The sequence below is a fragment of the Stegostoma tigrinum genome, chromosome 7, assembly GCF_030684315.1.
Source record: "Stegostoma tigrinum isolate sSteTig4 chromosome 7, sSteTig4.hap1, whole genome shotgun sequence".
Lineage (NCBI taxonomy): Eukaryota > Metazoa > Chordata > Chondrichthyes > Orectolobiformes > Stegostomatidae > Stegostoma > Stegostoma tigrinum.
In genome coordinates, this window is record NC_081360.1 from 38,448,427 (window position 1) to 38,470,137 (window position 21,711).

The 21,711-nt window shown below is 39.7% G+C and overlaps 1 protein-coding gene across 3 annotated transcripts in view; it reads left to right on the top strand.

The window, feature by feature from the left end:
* LOC125453984 (calcitonin gene-related peptide type 1 receptor-like) overlaps nt 1–21,711 on the top strand; it is an 80,448-nt gene that overhangs the window by 55,188 nt on the left and 3,549 nt on the right. For all 3 annotated transcript variants that reach the window (XM_048534204.2, XM_048534202.2, XM_048534203.2), the window contains 9 exons: nt 1,513–1,629; nt 9,272–9,384; nt 9,494–9,585; nt 12,772–12,898; nt 16,774–16,927; nt 18,381–18,441; nt 18,569–18,635; nt 18,804–19,022; nt 21,568–21,609. In XM_048534204.2, coding sequence (XP_048390161.1) covers nt 1,513–1,629; nt 9,272–9,384; nt 9,494–9,585; nt 12,772–12,898; nt 16,774–16,927; nt 18,381–18,441; nt 18,569–18,635; nt 18,804–19,022; nt 21,568–21,609 — 992 coding nt within the window. The remainder of the gene's footprint in view (nt 1–1,512; nt 1,630–9,271; nt 9,385–9,493; nt 9,586–12,771; nt 12,899–16,773; nt 16,928–18,380; nt 18,442–18,568; nt 18,636–18,803; nt 19,023–21,567; nt 21,610–21,711) is intronic.

Here is a 21,711-nt window from a genome sequence, read left to right on the forward strand (position 1 = left end):
TCTGGCATCATAGGGCTAGTTATTACATGCTCCTACTAGCAGTGTTCTTAGTGGAGAAGCTTGCGAGATAGGGAGTCTGGCTAGCGCACCTCCTTGTCACCTATTCCCAGGCTCCCTACCATAATACCGAGCTTTGGCAAGTGCCAAAATCAACAGCTCACTTTCAATATATAAATAAATAAATGTTAGTTGTGCTAGTTAGAAGCTCAATTGATCCAAATGTTACGCTGCCCTTTTGTAGTACAGTTGGCATGAGCAGTCAGGGTAGTGTTTCAGGAAGGCATTAGAGGATACCCCTTGTCCATGGGGACACTCCCTGATAAAGCAGTACTCCAATTCCTTCATTCTTTAAGACCCAGCTCCCCCTCCCGCGCCTTCCGCTAAAGCTCCAAACCTCCACCCAAAATCCCCAGACTTGTCACAACCCAGTGTTCCATCATTAGGTTCCTCCTAATTGGGCCTGCATGCCCAGTGGAACACTGGTACTGACAGAATTGCTGCTGTCAAATTAGCCGGCACCTCCTGTGTTTGTGGTCTGTCTTACTTTGGGGAAGAGCCATTGTGAGGTTATTTAGCTCACTAGTAGCAGTAGACCGCTGCAGGACAGGTTTGTTCCAGGTCTGTCGATTAACTGCTGTCCTTTCTTCCAGCGAAATGAGTTATCTGACACCCGTCTGTACATTTCAGTCCACACAGTCAGAAGGGGATTCTATTAGACCATCATGCTTGTGAGCTATCCAAATGATCCCACCTCTCTTCTTTTTCCCCCACAGGTCTTAATTTTGTTCCTTTTCAAATATACAGCAAACTTCTCTTCAAATGTCGCTGTTGATGCTTCTTCCATTAGATTTTCAGATTATGTGTTCCAGATTGTAACATCTTACTGGATAAAAACATTCTACTTGTTTTCTGTCAAGTTCCTTTGATAATTATCTTAAATCTGTGTTCTTTGCTTTCTGATCTTCTTGCCAATTTCTCATTATTTACTCTCATGGGAAACTTTAATTGGATAAATATTTTGTACAAACGCTTTCTTTGCTTGGGAAGGGAAACCACCAGAAACATCATGTCCTGAATCTTTTTGTTACATCCATATCTCAATGTGATGTGCATTCATATATTTTAGGGTTAACGCTGAGAGATCCTACAGAGCCACCAGAACTCTAAAAAAAATGACCGTGTGTTTGTTAAGAGGAATTTAGATAAATACTTGAGGGAGAAGGAAAGAGAAGGATATGCAGCAAAATCAAGAAAGGTAGATAGAAGTTCATGCTAAACAGAAGCATTGGCATAGACTGGGCAAAGCTTTTCTATGGTGTAAAGTTTGACTCCCTGTAAAATAACTCAGCTTTGTTAAACTGTCATAATGATAATGCCCTTTGTGAAAAGAAAACAATACAGTGCTATCATTAACTGCGTTTCAGCAAAGGTGGCAAGAAATAATCTCACTGTATGACAAAAATATTTTCCACTGTTTCTTACAGTATTTTAATAATTCCTTTCATTCATCAGAGACAAACACTGCATGTAGCAGGACATGGGATGGATGGTTGTGCTGGGAAGATGCACCTCCTGGAACAGTGGCTGTCCAGCATTGTCCTGATTATTTTCAAGACTTTGATCCATCAGGTATAGTCAATATTGCTTTGTCGATCCTAGCTGCAGTAATTGTGACTCAAACTTTAAACAATGTTCAGGTTTGTGTGAATGGGTGTGTTATTGAAAGGGCCCAATCGGGTTTGACAGTCTTGGCTGTGGACCAATTTTGGATTGGCAACTGATGCGAGAGTGACAGAGATTGAGCAGTTGGGCCAGTGCTGTCTGGAGTTTGGAAGAATGAGAGAGATTTTTTTGAGCTGTACAAGATGTTCAGGGGGATGTCGAGTGAAGTTTCCTCATGCGGGTCAGTCTGGAATGAGTGGTCATGGTTTTAGGCTGAGGGGTAGCATGTTTGAGGCAGAGATGAGAGGCATTGTGGATCTTTGGAATTTCTTACCCAAGAGCACATGGATGCTGGGATATTGACTAAATTTAAGGAGGAGATCAGCAGATTTTTAATTAGTAGTGGTTGAAGGGTTAGGGTGAGTGGAATTGAGGTCGAGATGAGATCAGCCATGATCGTGTCAAATGGCAGAGCAGGCTTGAGGGGTTGAATTGCTTGCTCCTGCTCCTAGTTCCTATGAAAGTGGCAACTGTCCCAGTTGGCTGGCCAGAAAACTGTGGTGTACTGATCTTATAAAAAATAAGACTTGCATTTATATCCTGATTTTTAAAACCACTGGTTACCTTAAAGCTACTAAAATACTTTTTGAAGTAACAATGATGTTGTTGTAATGTAGCAAAATGCATCATCAATTTTCACACAGGAACCTTCCACAGGTAGCAATGTGCTAATGACAAGATAATAAACAGAAGCTTATAGGGTTCTGGGCGATGTGGGCTGTGGTGAGATTTGTGGCAGAACTGGACAAGAAATGTTATAGATATTGGGAGCATTTCACTCCATCTTCTCTGCTTTGGACAAATGGCTTGGTGAGTTTCTCACTAGGCATCTGCAAAGTGCTCATTTGGTAGGATTATTGCTTGTTAAAAATCTTACTGACAGCCCAACTGACCTCATTAATATTTGGCATTCTATCTTACCAAACTCATCAACCAAGCTAGACATCAATAAAACTTGACAAAAACCAAAGTGCGTATCTGGCAGAATCCATTCATTGCTTATCCTGAAGCAACTCTATATTGGACAACAGGCATCGACATCGCTGGATGCACTCCAGGGGTACCAACCACATGCAGCCTACACCAAAACCTCCAAACACTCTCATGACACACCTCCAATCCATTTTCAGGATGCTGCACTGGCAGCAAGGAAACTGTTTGCTCAGGGATGCACACCCTGCTCATGATCTACTCTAGACTGCATATCCAGGCTGTTCGCTTGTTGACATGGTATTCACTCTGAACCTGTCTGAATGCTCACTTTGTCTTTTCTTTTTGAGCTTTGGCTTATTATCCAGAGATGCCAAGCTCGCATTACTTCTGTCTTGCTTTGCCCTTTAGCACAAACACAAAGGAAGGAAGCCTGTCATGGTGGTCATCAGGTTTCAGTCAAGTCAAGGGGGATAGCCTTTGCTCGAAAGGCCCGTGCACAGTAAGTCAAGGGCAGCTCCTATACCCGTCCTGAGGCTTGGACAACGGTAAGCCAGTTGCTTGAGATGGAGCCAGGATAATCTCTTCATAAAGGGTGAGGTGCTCAATATCATACAGCACACCGCTTGCCTTGAGTTTTCTGCCCTATTGGCATCTGTTTCCTCCTGGAGTGAGGGAGAGGCAGATATTAAGGGAGATGAAAGTGGTGGTACAACTGCTAATTTTGGTGCAGGTGGGGAGCAGGTAACGCAGAGGGCTCACAAGGTTAGTGGTGTCAAGGGTTGAATTGGATGACGGCAGGTATTGCAAGCAATTGGTGAGATTAGTAAAACATGAATCTTTTTAGGAGGTGGGTAGACTAACAGAAAGTGAGTGAGTGTGAGTCATCGGAGAGAACGTGGTGGCACCTATACTGGTGGAGCGGATAATGACATTGGCCTTCTTCTTGCAGTGCTGGGCACTCCTCAACACTGGACCAGGATAGCACAGCCTAGTGTTGTGGCTGCCACTGATGACCCTGAGGTGAAATGAAAGTCCAGTACCTTGCACCACCTTATCCAGCCAGACTTTCAGGTCTCTGCCCACAAAACTGGATACGAATCACCTGCTGTCTTCCATGTCCGTGTCAAATCCCAGGAACTGCGCAGGACCCCTCAGGTCTTTCCAGGTGCAGAACAAGCTTTGAAAGATGGGGTGACACCAGGGATGCTGGTCAGTTCCGAGATATCTGCAGAGTGATGAGTTCTGGGAGCAACATGTGGTAATGTGAAGCTGAAGCCAGATATGAGGGATGTCACTGGGGCAGGGTAGGTGGTCAGTGAGGCAGGTTTTGTAAGATATGGCAAGGAATTTCTCTGGATCTCATGGCAGAAATCCTTGCACAACTCCCTGTAACTTGTACTTAGCCAAAAAGCCACAAGGTTCAGCCCAGTCTAGCTTGTGATATTCATGGGGATTAGCATTGACCAGGATGCTGAAGATGACTTCCCTGCTCTTATTCAATCTTTTCCACCCATCATTGCTACCAGACACGTCCTCACTTTATTGCCTAGTCAGAAAGATGGCCACTCCAACGGTGAAATATGCCCTAAGTACTCCCTTGCAGTATCAGTATGGATTTTTGTAGTGAAGCCCTGGAGAAAATGTCGAACCTGAAATCTTGTGGCCTTAGAGGCAATAAGACTATAATTTGCACCAATTGAAATGTCGTAAAATGATTTGATATAGTTTTAGGACCAATATGTTGGACATATCTTTGCAGCATCCTTAAACACGGGTGAGGTCCCGGAGGACTGAAGAATTGCTAATGTTGTCCCCTTGTTTAAGAAGGGTAGCAGGGATAATCCAGGTAATTATCAACCAGTGAGCCTGACGTCAGTGGTAGGGAAGCTGCTGGAAAAGATACTGAGGGATAGGATCTACTCCCATTTCAAAGAAAATGGGCTAATCAGTGATAGACAACATGGTTTTGTGCAGGGAAGGCCATGTCTTATCAACTTAGTAGAATTCTTTGAGGATGTGACAAAATTGATTGATGAGGGAAAGGCTGTAGATGTCATATACGTAGACTTCAGTAAGGCGTTTGATAAGGTTCCTCATGGCAGGCTGATGGAGAAAGAGAAGACTCATGGGGTCCAGGGTGTGCTAGCCAGATGGATTAAAAAAAACTGGCCAGGCAACAGGAGACAGAGAGTGGTAGTGGAGGGGGTTTCTCAAATTGGAGACCTGTGACCAGTGGTGTTCCACAGGGATCTGTGCTGGGACCACTGCTGTTTGTAATATGCGTAAATGATTTGGAGGAAGGTGTAGGTGGTCTGATCAGCAAGTTTGCAGATGACACTAAGATTGGTGGGGTAGCAGATTGTGAAGGGGACTGTCAGAGATTACAGCAGAATATAGATAGACTGGAGAGTTGGGCAGATAAATGGCAGATGGAGTTCAATCCAGGCAAATGCGAGGTGATGCATTTTGGAAGATCAAATTCAAGAGAAAACTATACAATAAATGGAAAAGTCCTAAGGAAAATTGATGAACAGAGAGATCTGGGTGTTCAGGTCCATTGTTCCCTGAAGGTGGCAACGCGGTCAATAGGTGGTCAAAAAGGCATACAGCATGCTTTCCTTCATTGGGTGGGGTACTCAGTACAAGAGTTGGCAGATCAGGCTACAGTTGTATAAGACTTTGGTTCAGCCACATTTAGAGTACTGTGTACAGTTCTGTAGCCACATTACCAAAAGAATGTGATCAGAGACAATGGGAACTGCAGATGCTGGAGAATCCAAGATAACAAAGTGTGAAGCTGGATGAACACAGCAGGCCAAGCAGCATCTCAGGAGCACAAAAGCTGACGTTTCGGGCCTAGGCCCACCAAAAGGATGTGGATGCTTTGCAGAGGGTGCAGAGGATGTTGCCTGGTATGGAGGGTGCTAGCTGTGTAGAAAGGTTGAGTAGATTAGGATTATTTTCATTAGAAAGACAGAGATTGAGGGGGGACCTGATTTAGGTCTACAAAATCATGAGGAATATAGACAAGGTGGAGAGTAAGAAGCTTTTCCAGAGTGGGGGACTCAATTACTAGGGGTCATGAGTTCAAAGTGAGAGGAGGAAAGTTTATGGGAGAAATGTGTGGAAAATTCTTTACGCAGAGGGTGGTGGGTGCCTGGAACGCGTTGCCAGCGGAGGTGGTAGACGCAGACACAGTGTCTTTTAAGATGTATCTGGACGTGGATGTTTAGGGAGCAAAGGGACACAGGCCCTTAGAAAATAGATGACAGGTTTAGACAGAGAATCTCGATCGGCGCAGGCTTAGAGGGCCAAAGGGCCTGTTCCTGTGCTGTAATTTTCTTTGTTCTTTGTTCTATGTGCATGATTGTAGGATTTACCATTGTTACTGAGATGCCCTTTTAACATTGAGAAAATGTTTTGCCTCACATTGTCTGCAACATCTTCCAGGAACATTTCAACCCCTTCAATTCTGGAAAAGAATCATATCACACTCGAAACATTAACTCTGTTATCTCTCCACAGACCTGCTGAGTTTCAACAACATCTTTGTTTTCCAGCATTACAACCATCTGAGAACTTTGCACTCCTCCAATTCTTGCCTCTTGCACAAATCCAATTTTCATTGCTTTGCCATGTATTTGGCAGCCTTAGTCCTAAAATTTCCTATCTAAATCTCTACATCATGCTCCCTACTACTTTAAATTGTTAAACTTTGTTCCCTTTAACTAAACTCTTGTTCACCTGACTAATACTTTTATCTCAGTCAATGTCAAATTTTGTTTGACTTTCCTGTGAAGCTCCTTAGGATGTTATTACTATGTGAGTTTTTAACAAGTGCAAGGTGTAATTGTTCTAACCCTGATGTCATCTGAAGTATATGAAATTAAATGCCTTTCCTGTTATTTAATGCTCTGAAGTAGGCCTGAATGATTTATTTGTACATGCATTCATGGCCATTCCACCTCCGTAAGCTAAAATCTAATTTTTGTATCAGAGATGGTAAGAACTGCAGATGCTGGAGAATAATCCCCCTCCCCCACTCCTATTTATTTCAGAACCTCCTTCCCCTCCCTCATTTCTGAAGATGGGCCTAGGCCCGAAACTTCAGCCTTCCTGCTCCTCTGAAGCTGCTTGGTCTGCTGTGTTCATCCCGCTCTACACCTTTTTGGACATGGCTTTGAAACTGGACAAACAAGTAAACATGCACTAAAGGAAGTGATCTACTTTTCTAAACATTACAATGCATAGTTATCTGCTGACAAGTGTCATTCCAGATGCTTTTCAGCATCACTGTTGTGGCAATGACAGACATCAAGCCTGTGACCTGGTGCATTGCCACGTTGTTATCATTTGTCAAACATATTCTCATAATATTTGAGGAGGTACCTTTTATGAATTCACAACAACTGTGCGAAGATTGACTGCCATATTTGCTACGTTGCAACATTTTCCTCATTGCTTCAAAGAAGTACTTTATTGAATTCAAAGTCAAAAGGTGACAAATTGAACAGTGATAGCCATTTGGCCCTTCAAATCTGCACTTTCATTCAATTAAATAACGGATGATCATCTACCTCAACACTATTTTTCCCACTTATCTCTTGATTGCTTTATATATAAACCACTTTCAAAGAAGAACAAAGAACAATACAGCACAGCTACACGCCTTTCGCTCTCCAAGCCCACACCAACACATTTTGGCCTTCCATATTGAAATGGCCTTCACTTACAGAGTCAGAATCTCCCTATTCCTTTCCTGTTCATGTATTTCTCTAGGTGCTTCTTGAATGCTGCAGTTGTGCGTGCTTCCAGCTCTTCCTCCGGCAGCATATTCCAGGCACTCATCACCCGTTGTGTGAGAAATGTACCTCTCACATCTCTTTTAAGCTTCCCCCCTCGCACTGTGAACCTGTAATTGACCCGTTCATCCCGTGAAAAAACCTCACACTTTCCACTTCTGTCTATGCCATTCACAATCTTATAAACTTCTACCAGGTCGCCCCTCAACCTCAGCCAGGGGAAACATTCTTTTGGCTTCTATCCTGTCGAAGCCATGAGAAATTACATGTGTTTTAATGCCATTGCATATCATAGTTTTATACTTCAAAGAATGTAACCCTGGTTTATTTTTCTCCACCATATTTTCCTGTGAGTTTGGATATTACTCAAAAAACAAGCCAAAATGGTCAGAGATGGCACTTACTCTTTATTGACTTGAGAAGTTAAAGCACAGCAAATATTAATTATAGCAATAGATTTTGCTTAGCTAGAAGGTCAAAAGTGTAAAACCCCTTTAGAGGTTAAACTGCATCATTATGAAACAAAAGAAAAGAAGAAAAGTGATCCTCACGTTTTCCATTTGCATTAGAGTAACTCCAAACCCTTCACACCTGCAGTCTTGCTTTGAGCATGGCTATAAAAGTAAGTCAAAAAGTATTAACATCAAATGCTGGTGTTACTCAATATTTCTAAAGAGGATTTTATCCTGAGTCTGACATTCATTTGGTAATTGATTCTCAAAGGAAACTAAAATCCTCTAATTAATCATGGGTTTTTTTTATTTAAGATCATTTTGATAGTTTAGTACATTGTTAGACTTCACCTTAATTATTAGTTGATTTAACATCGCAAAAAAACCCATAAAAAGGAAAGTTCTGCTCTGTGGCAGAAAATATATTATGATAACAACTAAAGGCTAAGATTGAATGGACTCCACATACAATGTCCCTGTAATCCAAGATTATTGATTTTGTGCCTAATGGGTGACATTAAAATCGACAGCAATATACCCCACAATTAACAGAAGCCTGTGATGAGCTTGCAGTTCATCAGGGCAGAAAAAACTATTGCACCAATGGGCTTGCATTGAACATACTATGTAAAAACATAATTTGGATTTGAAAATGATTTGAATACTGCAATAGTGCTGCTTAAAATTTTGGTTTTCCTTATTATTGTACTGTATTATTGATGCCCTCTCTTTATAGTAAATTTCAATTGCAAACAAGAAGTCATTTCATGAGAAATTCACTTCTGGCATTGCTGCTTATAAACATAGGATTACAATAACAACAGATTGTGTCATTGTATTACAAATGTATATTATTTGATAAATGCCTTTGATATATTTCAATTAGATAAGGTGCTATATAAATGCAAGTATTAGACCATTATTTATTTTTAGATGAAAATTAGGAATATTGTAGCTATTTAGGCCATTACCTACTCATTTTTACTCTTGTGAATAGGCTATGAAATACATGGCATTTAACTGTGATTTAAAGGCATAATTAGGTGATTTATGGAAGCCTCTCTATGTCGCAGAGAACATTGCATCTGATCAGAATAAATGTGGAAATAATTTATTTTTAAACTGATCAGAATAAATGTGGAAATAATTTATTTTTAAACTAGATAAGCTGATTCTAGCAAACTGTTCATCCAGATTATAGCTGTATACGGCCCTCCATGCTGATTAAAGTAAGATCCTCAGCCAACATCCGGGTAAAATTTCTGAATTTTACATACAATGTAATCCTGCATTAAAAACAAGTTTTGAAATAACCAGTCTTACTTTATTCAGAGATATTTGTTTTGTTTGTGTCACAAATAGAAAAAGCCATGAAGATTTGTGATGAAAGTGGAAAATGGTTTCAACATCCAGAGAGTAATAGAACATGGACAAACTACACTCAGTGTAATGCACATACAAGGGAGAAACGAAAGGTATAAATGCTGATTAGAATTTTTCACGACACAACTAGAGAATACCATATCATCTGATGCTATTCCTAGCTAATAATCAGTTTGGAATTCTTGTTTCTCCCCAAAACAGACAGCAGTGAACTTATTGTACTTGGCTGTGATTGGACATGGATTGTCAGTGGCTTCATTACTGATTTCTCTTGCCATATTCTTTTATTTCAAGTAAGTATTGTACAGTTATTACCTCTGCAACTGAAAGAGAGTGGAGTTAACATTTTTGTCCCTGTTGGCTAGTTTCCTTGTTTATAAAGAATATATCTTAAAAAGGAGATTGCAGTAAACTTGGTACACAGATTATGACCCAAGGAAGAAGTGTTTAGCTTTTGGCAAAGGTACAGAACTGTATCCTGGGATTTTTGTTTTAAGAACCCTTTAACGTAGAGATAGGGTGAATTTTTTTTTAAGAATGTGTGTTGTTTTACTTGTAATATTTAGAATGCTGTAGATTTCCTCAGCTGCTGTTGCGGAATTGTCACAGCTATCAAAATGTAAGCAGAGTTTGCAATGCAGCTTGCTATACAGCACTTAAACTTTGGATGTGGAATAGCTGGAAAACTTCTCAATGAAGTTGGAAACTCTTCTTTTTCAGCTCTGTTGTTTCAAAGCATCAGCCAGGTAGGGAAAGGTCTTAAAGAAGACCAGAAACAATTAATTTCAGTTATCCGAGTACAGCAGACATAAAAGTTCCAGCAATTGCATTTTTCTTCATGTTCCTGACAAAACATGTATAACACAAATATTTATTGAGATTGGAATCAGAAGACACAATAACACATTACATAAAAGTGACAGAATCCATTTATGTCACCCATCGCAGAGTCAGCTAGTGAAATACTCAGGCTATTCACATACATGAAGCATAAAGTGTAGTAGTGCATGTTGTTCACCTATATTGCAGCTGTTTAAGTAGTGATCCTTTGCAGAATGTTGATATAGGAGCCTTTCACTTAATCTATATATGTGTGAATTATACATTAACAGTAACAGTATTTAATATTACTGCATTGCAAATGCTAATTTGTTCTTTCATGGTCAACAGTATGGCCACATTAAGATTAGTGTGGACTCAGAAATATCGCGTAGGATGTGTGAGGAATCCGAATTGCGATTCTGTAAAGTGTAAGAAGTGTGACGTACGAAGTTTAATTGTCAACTGCATGAAATGAGACATAAATTATTTTACATTGGAACAGGCTTCCTGAAGCCTCCCCAACAAAAATGTCAATGACAAGACTGCCCCTGCCATTTAACAGCTGGAGGAAAATTAGTGTATTCAAGAAAAGCCATGCCTCCATATGTGCAGAAGGTCCCTTTTTAAAGAGCTGGCCATCTATTAAAAAGCAGGTGGCTCTATGGTGCCAGGATAGGGACACCAAATAATGGCCATTACCTAGTAGAGATCTTTGCTGATGCCAGATGGGGAGCTAGGTTGAGGGATTTTCCATGAGATGAAGCCAGGAGGCCATGGCATGGAAGCAAGTGGGAAGGTTACATTGTGCACACATCGTGTAGCGAAGGAAAACCAAAGGGTGGAGCGTAGACTTTGTAGTCATCCTGTGATTGATCTGATATCGTTAGGATGATGATCCAAGGCGAGGGTCTAACTTGATTCTGGCCTCCACCTATCTTAGGAAAATCTTGCAATGAAGCGGGAAGAGACTTTGAAATGCTCATTAAGTGGCCACCCAAGGGCCTCCAACAGCCTAAGGATAAAGAGATACCCACAGTGAGAAAATATGTTAACTTGTAGTGGTGCCAGTGGCAGATAGATAGACTTTAAGCCCAACTCTATGCTTGTTTCTCACTTGCCAAGTCTACCCCTGCTCCATATTAATTTCTGCCCTGTGTTACAGTTAGACTGCTGGAGGAAGTGAGGATGTAAATGAAAATGCAAAATATCTGTCTGAGTTTGCATTAAAGAATAAGTACTGATGAGTGCTGGAGCTTTGCACTTGTCACTAATCTTTAAAAAGTTGGGAAAATATGGTAAGCCAAGCCCTACTTCTATTTTGTTTTATTAATCTTGTCTCAGTGAAGAGTCAGAGGTCATTATTCAGTCCCACTGAAGTAATGGTTTTATTTATCTTGGATTTATCCGGGGCCATCATCTCCTTAATGAGATTTTCAGAGGAAGCATAGCAGAAAGTCATTTGTAAAATTCTGACAGTCAGTTATGAAACTGATTTGTTTTCTATGATATGCTGAGTAGAAATGAAACAAATGTTTTCAAATGATGACTTAGATCCAATTGTGGCCCATAGCGTTGAATTGAAGAAGCTCACAACATTACACTTACATGCATTCATATAAGCCTGTTCTATATTGCAGATTCTGCTATTGCAAGTCGTCAATTCAGCAAATGTTTACTGTGTTCCTGAGTGACTTCATAATAGCATCAAATGTGCATAACCATCCATTAGATGAGACTCATTAATTTGGCAGATAGGGTGTGACTTAAAGTTGTTTTTGCATTTAATTCAACTTCAGTCTGTAAAATGTGTTTTATACATAATTCACAAAAGGCCACAGCGATTACTGTTGGGCTAGGTGGCCAAGAACAGTCAGAAACAGATGAAGAGATGAGTATAGTGATTTTGAATTTAGTGCAAAGGCAAGGAGCTAAACAAAAAATTGAAGTGTGAGGAGTAATAGCATTCTTCTGTTTGTGTAGAATAGTGGATGAATTGGTTATGGATGTTGAAGTCAAGGCTGAAGAGAGCAGAACATGAATGAATGTTTTGGCAGCATTGGGATGGGTTTAAGCCAGAGTAAAGAGTTGTAATGGAAATAGCAATATTTTACCTCGGTGAGGGATAGAATATAGTATATGACCTTCATCTCAAGGTAAAAGCCAACACTGAGCTTGTTTCTTAATTGATTCAACATGAATAAACATCTGCACCAGGGGATGTATTCAAAGGTTAGGATTTGATGTTCTTAGTGGCATTGACAATAGCAGTTTGGTCTTGTTGATGTTAAACCAAACTTAGGCAGAAATACGGGATAATAAGATTATAGAGCTGGATGAACACAGCAGAACCAAGCAGCATCATAGGAGCAGGAAAGCTGATGTTTCAGGCCTAGACCATTCTTCAGCTTTCCTGCTCCTATGATGCTGCTTGGCCTGCTGTGTTCATCCAGCTCTACACCTTGTTATCTCAGATTCTCCAGCATCTGCAGTTCCTACTATCTCTTTGGCAGAAATACATCTGAATTGCAAGATATATGTCAGCTTTGTTAGCCTGAGTAGTTATTAACAAATTAGCATTGAAGAACAAAGACATTGTTTGACACGAGTGCTTTATGACCCAGGAAAGCAACTTACTTCCTTCTGTTCTTCTCTTATAGGAGCTTAAGTTGCCAGAGGATAACACTTCATAAAAATCTATTCTTCTCGTTTGTTTGTAATTCCATCATCACCATCATCTGGCTAACTGCTGTTGCAAATAATCAGAAACTTGTTGAAAGTAATCCAGTGAGTATTTGTTCCATTCCTGTGACGAACTACAGAATGAATTTAATACCTGGGTGAAGGGGACACCTGAAAAGTGCTTTGAGTGTATTCAATTCCTTAAGCTTTTCCATGAGGTATTGGAGTCTAAGGGGAAGATTACAGGGTTGCTTTTGATGAGATAGATGCCATTTAATAGCTACTAGATGCTCCAGGATTCATGGCTGCACCATATTTCTGTACTGCTACATCTGGATAGGAAGCTTTCTTTGGTGTATCTGTAAAAATTGGAGGGCCATTGAGGAGATGCGAAATTTCCTTAGCCTCTAAGTCTGTTCCTAAGTGACATTATAATAGCATCAAATGAGCATAACCATCTATGAGATGAGATTCATTAATTTGGCAGATAGGATGCAACTTAAATTTGTTTTTGCACTTAATTCAATTTCTGTCTTTAAATATGTTTTATACATAATTCACAAAGTGCCACAGTGATTAAAAAAAACAAGTTGTAGCATTGATGTGGATGGACCAGGATAGACGGTTGATGATATTTACTCTTCAGAACTTAAAGCTCTCAACCACCTCCACCTCAGAGCCATTGATACGGACAAGGGTGTATCCTCCACTTCATTTCCTGAAGTCAGGTTTTGAAATTATAACTTCTGGTTATGGACCCACTCACCAGGATAGATGTTATTTTTTTTCAAATTTAGTTTTATTAAAATCTGTCATCATCTTAAACATCTCTATAATAAGACTATAAAGCATAGGAGTGGAAGTAAAGCCATTTGGCCCATCGAGTCCACTGCACCATTTAATCATGGCTGATGGGCATTTCAGCTCCACTTCCCTGCGCACTCCCCAAGCCCTTGACATTTTTTTCTGTTTCAATTCACAATCTCTTCTCATATTTGAAGTTCTGAATTGATAGTAACATTCTTGCAAGCATCTTTGGTACTCTTTCTGAGATTTTCCCATCTTTTCTGAAGAGTGGAGCCCAGAACAGTCCACAGTATTCCAGCTGAGGCTTAACCAACAAATAATAAAGATCTCTCCGAATGTCCTTTTGTTTTGCTGCATGATTCAGCCACTCAGCGCGATTTGTTGCTTTCAGATCAGAACAAAATGATCATCTCTGTAAGAATATCAAACTCAGTAAACATTTACTTAGGAAGAGAATATTTTCTCTCAAAGGAACCACATTTGCCATTAAGGTCAAGATCAGTGTTCATCATTTTGCTAAGAGCAGCTGCTGATAAAAGTTCTTTGAATAATTGCTGATCAACTCAATACACAGAAATAGTGGTAGTTTAAAAACAGTTGCCCAGATATTGTGGAGCAAGTGATTATTGAATGGGCCATTAATATTTGTTTTCATCTCTGTTACTTGCAGTCAATTTTTAATCTGAGATAAAGAAGTGATTTCATTTGCTGCTCATTGCTTTTCATGATGGACTATGTTTACTCCACTGGATCAAAAACTCTTATTAATATCTAGCCTGCTTTGTTAGGTCATCCATTTGCAACAACATTCAAACAGATTTTTAGATAACTGAAATATTTTTAGCCGTGATCTGAAAATTATTGTTTTCTTTTTATTCTGTTTATTAGCAATTATTTGCAGAACTCTTTTTCAAATCATTTTTTGCTCTTCACTTGATAATGACTATTGATGTTAATATTTCTGATATATGACTTCTTTCTGAGAAAATAACACTCTTCGTAAATAGATGTTTACTGAGATTTATGTACTCTTAGTGATGTTTGTCTTGTTGTTACAATTTGAAATTGGCCATTTCAAGTTTAACATACCTGATTACAAATTGCACCACTTTGATCAATGGAATATTAAAGCATTCAAGACATTCAGCCTATCATATCAATATCAACTCTCAAAATAACTCCCCAATTGGTCCCACTCCTTCACTTTATCAGTTGCCCTGCAAGCTTTTCCTTTTAAAGGATAGCTGGTGGCTGAGGGTGACCTTATAGAGGATTTTAATTCTGGTGGAACAAAGTGGCGTCCAATATGACCAATCCACCTGATTAACTATCCCCAAGCTCACAACTAGTGACAGCAAAAGATTCTGCCAAGCAACAGGAACACAAATTCAAAACAAATCAAAAAGTGACTAATAGTAATGGAAAATCTTGATTAAAAAAATTCATTTGTAATGTTGCTGTATGAACAATATTCCCTTTCCCAAAAGTAATCCAGGCCCATATGCAAAGTTGTGCATTGGCAGAATTAACTTCATGAGGATGTGATTTCACATTTACTACTTAAAATAATCATGGACTGATAAAGTTATTTGATCTTCTAGTCCTATGGGTACAGCTTTACTATCCCTGTAGGTGGGTACAGGATGGAAACAGACACTTATATTTACCTCATCCGTGCCAACTAGATGTCCTAAATTGATACAGTCCCATTTGACAGCATTTGGCCCATATCCCTCTAAACATTTCCGATTCATGTACCCATTCAGATGCCTTTTAAATGTTGTAATTGTACCAGCCTTCACCAATTCCTCAGCTCGTTCCAAACCTGCACCACCCTCCAGTTGCCTCTTGGGTCTTTTTTAAATCTTTCCTCTCTCAACTTAATCCTATGCCCTCTTGTTTTGGACTCCCCTACCCCTGGAGAAAAGACCTCTGCTATTCATCCTGTTCATGCCCCTCATGATTACCCAATTACCTAATTGGAGGCAGGAGGTTGGGGGAGGGGGAAGTACCTTTGAAAGACAAACCCGATGCCATTGCATACAATCCCCTTAACCCCCTTCTCCCCACATTGCCCACCCGATAAGAAGGGTATAAGAAGTACTTGCCTTGTTGTTGGATCCCCTGAGGAAATAAGCTCAGACCGACAAACTTTATGACCCTGACATCGCAGCTCTGATCAGGTGGCTAGTGTTATCACTTGATCAAAGGCAATCAGTAAATCTTACAGAATTGAAGTGATGCACAGCATGGAAACAGACCCTTTGGTTCAACTCCTCCACATTGTTAGTGCTGAGGCTTGTGACAAATCGAGAAACCTATCACTGCTGACCACGAGGTGGCTGGGGAATGCAGGAAAGTAGGGAGCTGGTGTGGGGATAGCATGTTAGTCTCTACCGAGTAACCTTGCACCTCCTTTAGATGAGGGAATAGATCAGGGCCCAGGTCTTGGCAGTTCAATGTGTATGGTTACTTGGGCTTAGTTTAGAATGCTGGGCTGAGGCTTGGGCCAGATACAGCAACAAAACCCTGTTGTTGGCTCTGAAGCTCATCCCCATAATTAGACAAAATAAGGGGAAAGTTTGTAATGTTAATTGTAATTGTTTAAATATAATGTGTTTTTTTAATTGTACAAAATAAGCTAATCATTTTACCGTGTGTAATTCTGGCAAAAGCTTCTTTGAAATCAGCCCAAGCTATATTTGTAAAATACAGTTACCTTGTACTATGTTTCCATTTTTTTCTATAATCTATGATTAATTTTTTTTCAACTGAATCTTGAATTGCTCCAATGTGTTAGCATACTGCAAGGAATGAAACAAAAAAAATGGGATAGCTTGGCCTATTGTTTGTTCAGGCTGCACTCTTCATTTAATTGAATGCTCAGTTAATTACATAACATTTTCCAGTTTTGGCTCAGTGTAATTAACTATGACTCACTGTATTATATTAGTTAATAGTAAAGCAAGAATTATTGTTTGAATAGCACTGACAGCTTTTACACCTAGCACCTTCAGCTGAATTAAATGGCCCTCTGTTAGCTTGTTTGATATTTAGCACTGGAGTAAAATCTGACCTTGGTTCTCAAAGTTCTTATAATTTCAGACACAGCTTTTGTGCACTGAAGTGCCCCTACACAGCTTCAGAGCAAGTCTTATCCTTGTTCTTCACAGGTCAGCTGTAAAGTGTCACAGTTCATTCATCTGTACTTAATGGGCTGCAATTACTTTTGGATGTTGTGTGAAGGTATTTACCTTCACACATTGATTGTCGTTGCCGTCTTTTCTGAGAAGCAACACTTGCTCTGGTATTACCTTCTTGGATGGGGTATGTATTTTCCAAACCGCAGTTTTGTCATGACAATGTTGATTATTTATTATATCAAATGCAGCATGAGCTTATGTATTTGTTTGAGTTGCAGGAGTATTTGCGAAATGATTTGTGAATTTTGATTTGAGTACTAATAGTATTAAGAAAAATCCTGGCACTCTGAAAATGAATATTAACATCAGATACAGGTTCACTGCTTACTAGTAATGAAATGTTCGTGAAGCAACAGTGAATGTTATTAGCATATGGAAGTGTTACTTCAAAACGCTTCTTTTTTCTGGAAGAGCTGTCAAGGGAAGGAGATTATTGCAGAGAAGACTTAATGATGAAAGGCATAAACTGTCATTTTTACAACATTAGAGAGTGATTACTTGACTTGTCTGTTCATGTTTCCATTATTTTATGAACCTCCCCAGTCATTTCGAGCGTTTGGATAAAGCTAGCAACTAGCCACAGCCAGGCAAATTTTCACCCTGGGTGAATCTCGATTGGCACAGGCCCCTTTAGCAGAAAGCCTGGTCTGTTTTGTAGGCTGAGACTCAGTAGCCAGCTATGGTATCCCAGTGGAACCCTTTATCACTAAACTGGCACAATATTTGACAGTGGACTCAGGCCCCATGCTGGCAAAATGTTGGTTCCTGGGAGTAATCGACCTTGGGTTGGGAGGTTTGGTGGGTGGTAACAGGATGACTGGAGGGGGAGAGGATGTGCAAATGGAGCACAGAGTAGCAGTGTGAGGGGTTCCTGGGGGGGGGGGGGGGGGGGCACCTGATGACCACTGAGAAAGACCTGCCCACCCTAAGGCAGCTGTCACCTGATAGTGAGCATTCAATCTGCCTAACGTTCTGTTAAAATGACAAACAGTGTCCAGTGTACATTCACAGGATCCGGATTTTGATGTTAAGAGGCCTACTGCCTAACATAAGCTACAGTTGAATGGTACTTCATCCATGCAACAATACTGGTGGAAGATTGCTGAAGACAAAGCAGTGAATGGAATATGATAATACATCATTACCCACCATTTCTTGGCCAATTTTCACTGGTCTGTGATAGACATAAATTCATTTAGTGTGCGTTAAAACTAATGCTGAAGTTTTTGTCAAATGTAACTGGAATCAAAGGTGACTGAAAACCTAAGGAACAACCCAGCAAAGACTATTTAAGCAGGCAGCATAACAAAACGTTCCCTTTTCTTATCGCTGTCCATACAACATTCAAGGAAATGGGCCATGAGCTGTTCCTATGGAAACACTGTCATTGTATCCAGTGGCATTTCTGAAGGTTAATGAGTTAGACAGGGTTTTATTAACTTTACATTAGGCATAGGAAACAGAAGTCTGCCAACTACAACTTGCGCGGAACAGAATTAGCGAAAACAACCTGCATTACAGCCAAACATTGACAATGTGAAAAACAGAATTACCGTAATTAATGTTCTACTTTACAGGATTCCCTCTTATTCCAGCCACGATACATGCAGTAGCCAGAAGCTTATATTACAATGATAAGTAAGTGATTAGTTTGTGTGTATCTTTCTTTTTCTTAATATTAGTTAAATTTCCACAAAAATGATCATTCTTCATTTGTATTTAAAATAGCAGACTATTTACTCTTTAAATGTTGTCTCTTGTGCAGTTGCTGGATTAGTTCAGAAACACATTTGGTGTATATAATTCATGGCCCTATTTGTGCAGCCTTACTGGTGAGTTTAAATGACATTTTATTTTAATAGCATTTTATTTAAATAAGTTCAACAAAAAAAGTGCTTGTATATCATATGAATTAAGAGTTTGTTACGTTACCAATAAAATGAGAGAGCAAGGTTGCAGCAGAACAGGAAAATGACTGATATTTACTTTTGTTTCTGTAGGTGAACTTGTTTTTCTTGCTGAACATTGTCCGTGTCCTTATAACAAAATTAAAAGTCACACACAGGACAGAGTCAAACCTTTACATGAAGGCGGTCAGGGCTACTCTGATATTAGTTCCACTGCTTGGGATCCAGTTTGTGCTGGTTCCATGGAAGCCAGAAGGCCGAATAGCTGAAGAAATCTATGAATTTGTAATGCATATTTTCATGCATTATCAGGTAATATTCATTGTTAACCTGTAATTTGTGTGATGCATGGTCAGATTAAGAAATAAAGGCATTTCCAATGAAACAATTCAACTGTTTGCAAAACATCATCAATATAATTTTTCTCCTTTAATATTACCTTTTATAGAGGTTGGAAAGTTTCCTTTTTGAGTGCAATATCTTCATTTACAGCAGAAAGATAAAGCACTTGTCAATGCCTAAATGGGAAAGAATGAACAAACTGTGCTATCAATTGTTTAAAATTTTGTCAAGTTAAAATAATGTTAAAATATACTCTCCACATAGAAGTGAGGGGAAATAAAAATGTTGGTAATTTTATACTGTGCTAGAATATTGACATGCTCCTCAAACAGTTACCACCTAATTGAATGGCACAACTGGTTTCCATTAAGCGTCAAGCTATATAAATGTTCATGTGAACATTTTAGACTGGTTCTAGCAGAATTTCAATTCAGACTGTTGTGGACCAAACTAAACCTCCTCAAAATATGTTAAGGAGATAGCCTAGACCCTAACATGTTCTTGTTTTAAAGTCAAGTGGCCAGCATTGCATTCTGGATACAATTTGATTGGTCAAACTACCAGGGTTTGAAGCAAAACACAGTTTATTCATGCACGATAGTTAAAATACAATCGAAAGAAAGAAGGATTACAATAACTTAACTCTCTTGGAAAACTTAACAGAATGATAGATTATCTAACTGCTAAACAGCAACTGTTCCAGTATAGTGACAACTCATAAACACATCTTTGGCAAAGGCAAATTGAGTAAAATAGATTGTCTCACATGTAATTCTCCACTCCCCAGGAGGAAAGAATATCAAGAGAAAAACTCTGAGAGAGAGAGAAAGCAAGAACTCCAGCTTTTAGCTTGTTGCAAATAGAGAACTCCAGCTTTTAACTGTAGCAAGGAGAGAGAGAGATGTAACAGCTTTCACAACCCCAACAACTGCTGAAAGCGAAACTGAAGTCCTGCTTCTGTGGGAGCTTGACCCCATCCATTCAGGCCACTTCCATTGTTCCAACTTTTAACAACAAAGCCTCACAAGCTGTTTGCTTTGTTTGCTTAATGCAGACTGTCCGTTGCCTCCATCTCAACCTCTCTTCCTGAAAAAGGCAAAAACCTATAGTGTCGTTACAAGGTATAGTTTGCGGTAATTTGAAACTTGCAACTCTCATTAGCAAATAAAGCTCCACTTGATGCAGCTGAGCATAATTTCAAAAGGCCTTGCTCTGTGAAGCAAATTTTTCTGATTGAGTAAAATGTTAACATATCATTTTGTGTTTGCCTTCTGGAATCTATTAATGGTAGCAATAATTTGTATCCTGTCATATTTCAGATTCATCAGATAATGCTCATTACAAATGTCATTACTCATTCCTGCCAGTCAAGAAATGTTACTTACAGACAGACAGTTCCATGTACATGTACCATCCCAGTACACATTTAACTGGCCATTCAATTCTTGTTTGATTAGACAGTCACTGCCCTCTATTTTTTTCATCCTGTGCAAGGCCTCACTCTATGAATGCTGGCCTCCAATCTATCTGCTGACCAGTAAAGGCTAAGCATGAATGACATCAGTTAACAACATTAAAACGAAGTGAATGCAGAGAAGTCCTTTAAAGGGTGTGACTCCCTTATTTTACGTCTGCTTTCCATGCAACTGTCAAGATATTGGCAGACATATTCTGTGGCACCGGGCCAAGATGTCGAGTGGAACATGTGCCTGGTGACAGAGATGTAATGAGGATATCCTCAAACGCATTTCCACCTGACAAACTTGCTGCAGGTCTGCCAAAACTGAGACCATTTCAGCCTATTATGTGACCTATTCTTGACCATTTCTGCTTCCATCAGCATTTTACCCAGAGGGGCTACCATTTGCATGTGGATACTGTCATCTTCAACCTGGGAATGGATTCCTGGGAATAGCTCCTGGTCTTTGGCTGTCAACTTTTTGGAACAGAAACAGCTTTATTTTCAGCAAAAATCACTTAGAATTGGAACAGCACTAGCTGTTGTACGTGGATCCTTCACTATGTCATTGTCACACTCTTTTTGCTGGTTTATGTAAACTTGGTATCCACAGGTGGTGAAAAAGCACAATGTAATTTTTAATGTACAACAGTGGCCTTTCTGTGGCTTGCACTTGGCTTCTACAGATGATCCCCACAACAGTAATGACTACCTACACTGAAAGATGCCCTATACTCTTCACTGCCCTCACCTCCCCCATTGCCAATTTTTAGGCCTTGTCTTCCTGACTCACACATCATAAGTAAAAGAAATTGAGTTGCCTTTGTGGGAATCTTGGCATGGAGACTCCCTCTTCCTCCTGAAATCTCAGCAGCCAGTGGCAGCCACCCCAAGACCCACTACACACATGTGTGAGAGAGATAACAAAGTCTGGAGCTGGATGAACACAGCAAGCCAAGTGACCTAGGATGCTACTCTTGGTTTGGTAGTGGGATCATTCACCTTCGATGAAACTGTGGCTTATGTTCAAGTTATTGTATTGTCTTTCTGTTTTAGGGCCTATTGGTGGCAACTATATTCTGCTTCTTCAATGGAGAGGTAATGGTACTTTTCATGTTCTAATGTTGTTATATGTTATCGTCCATCAGAAAACATTTAAAGGAATGTAATTGAGGAAAGGCATTGAGCTCACCATGTCCC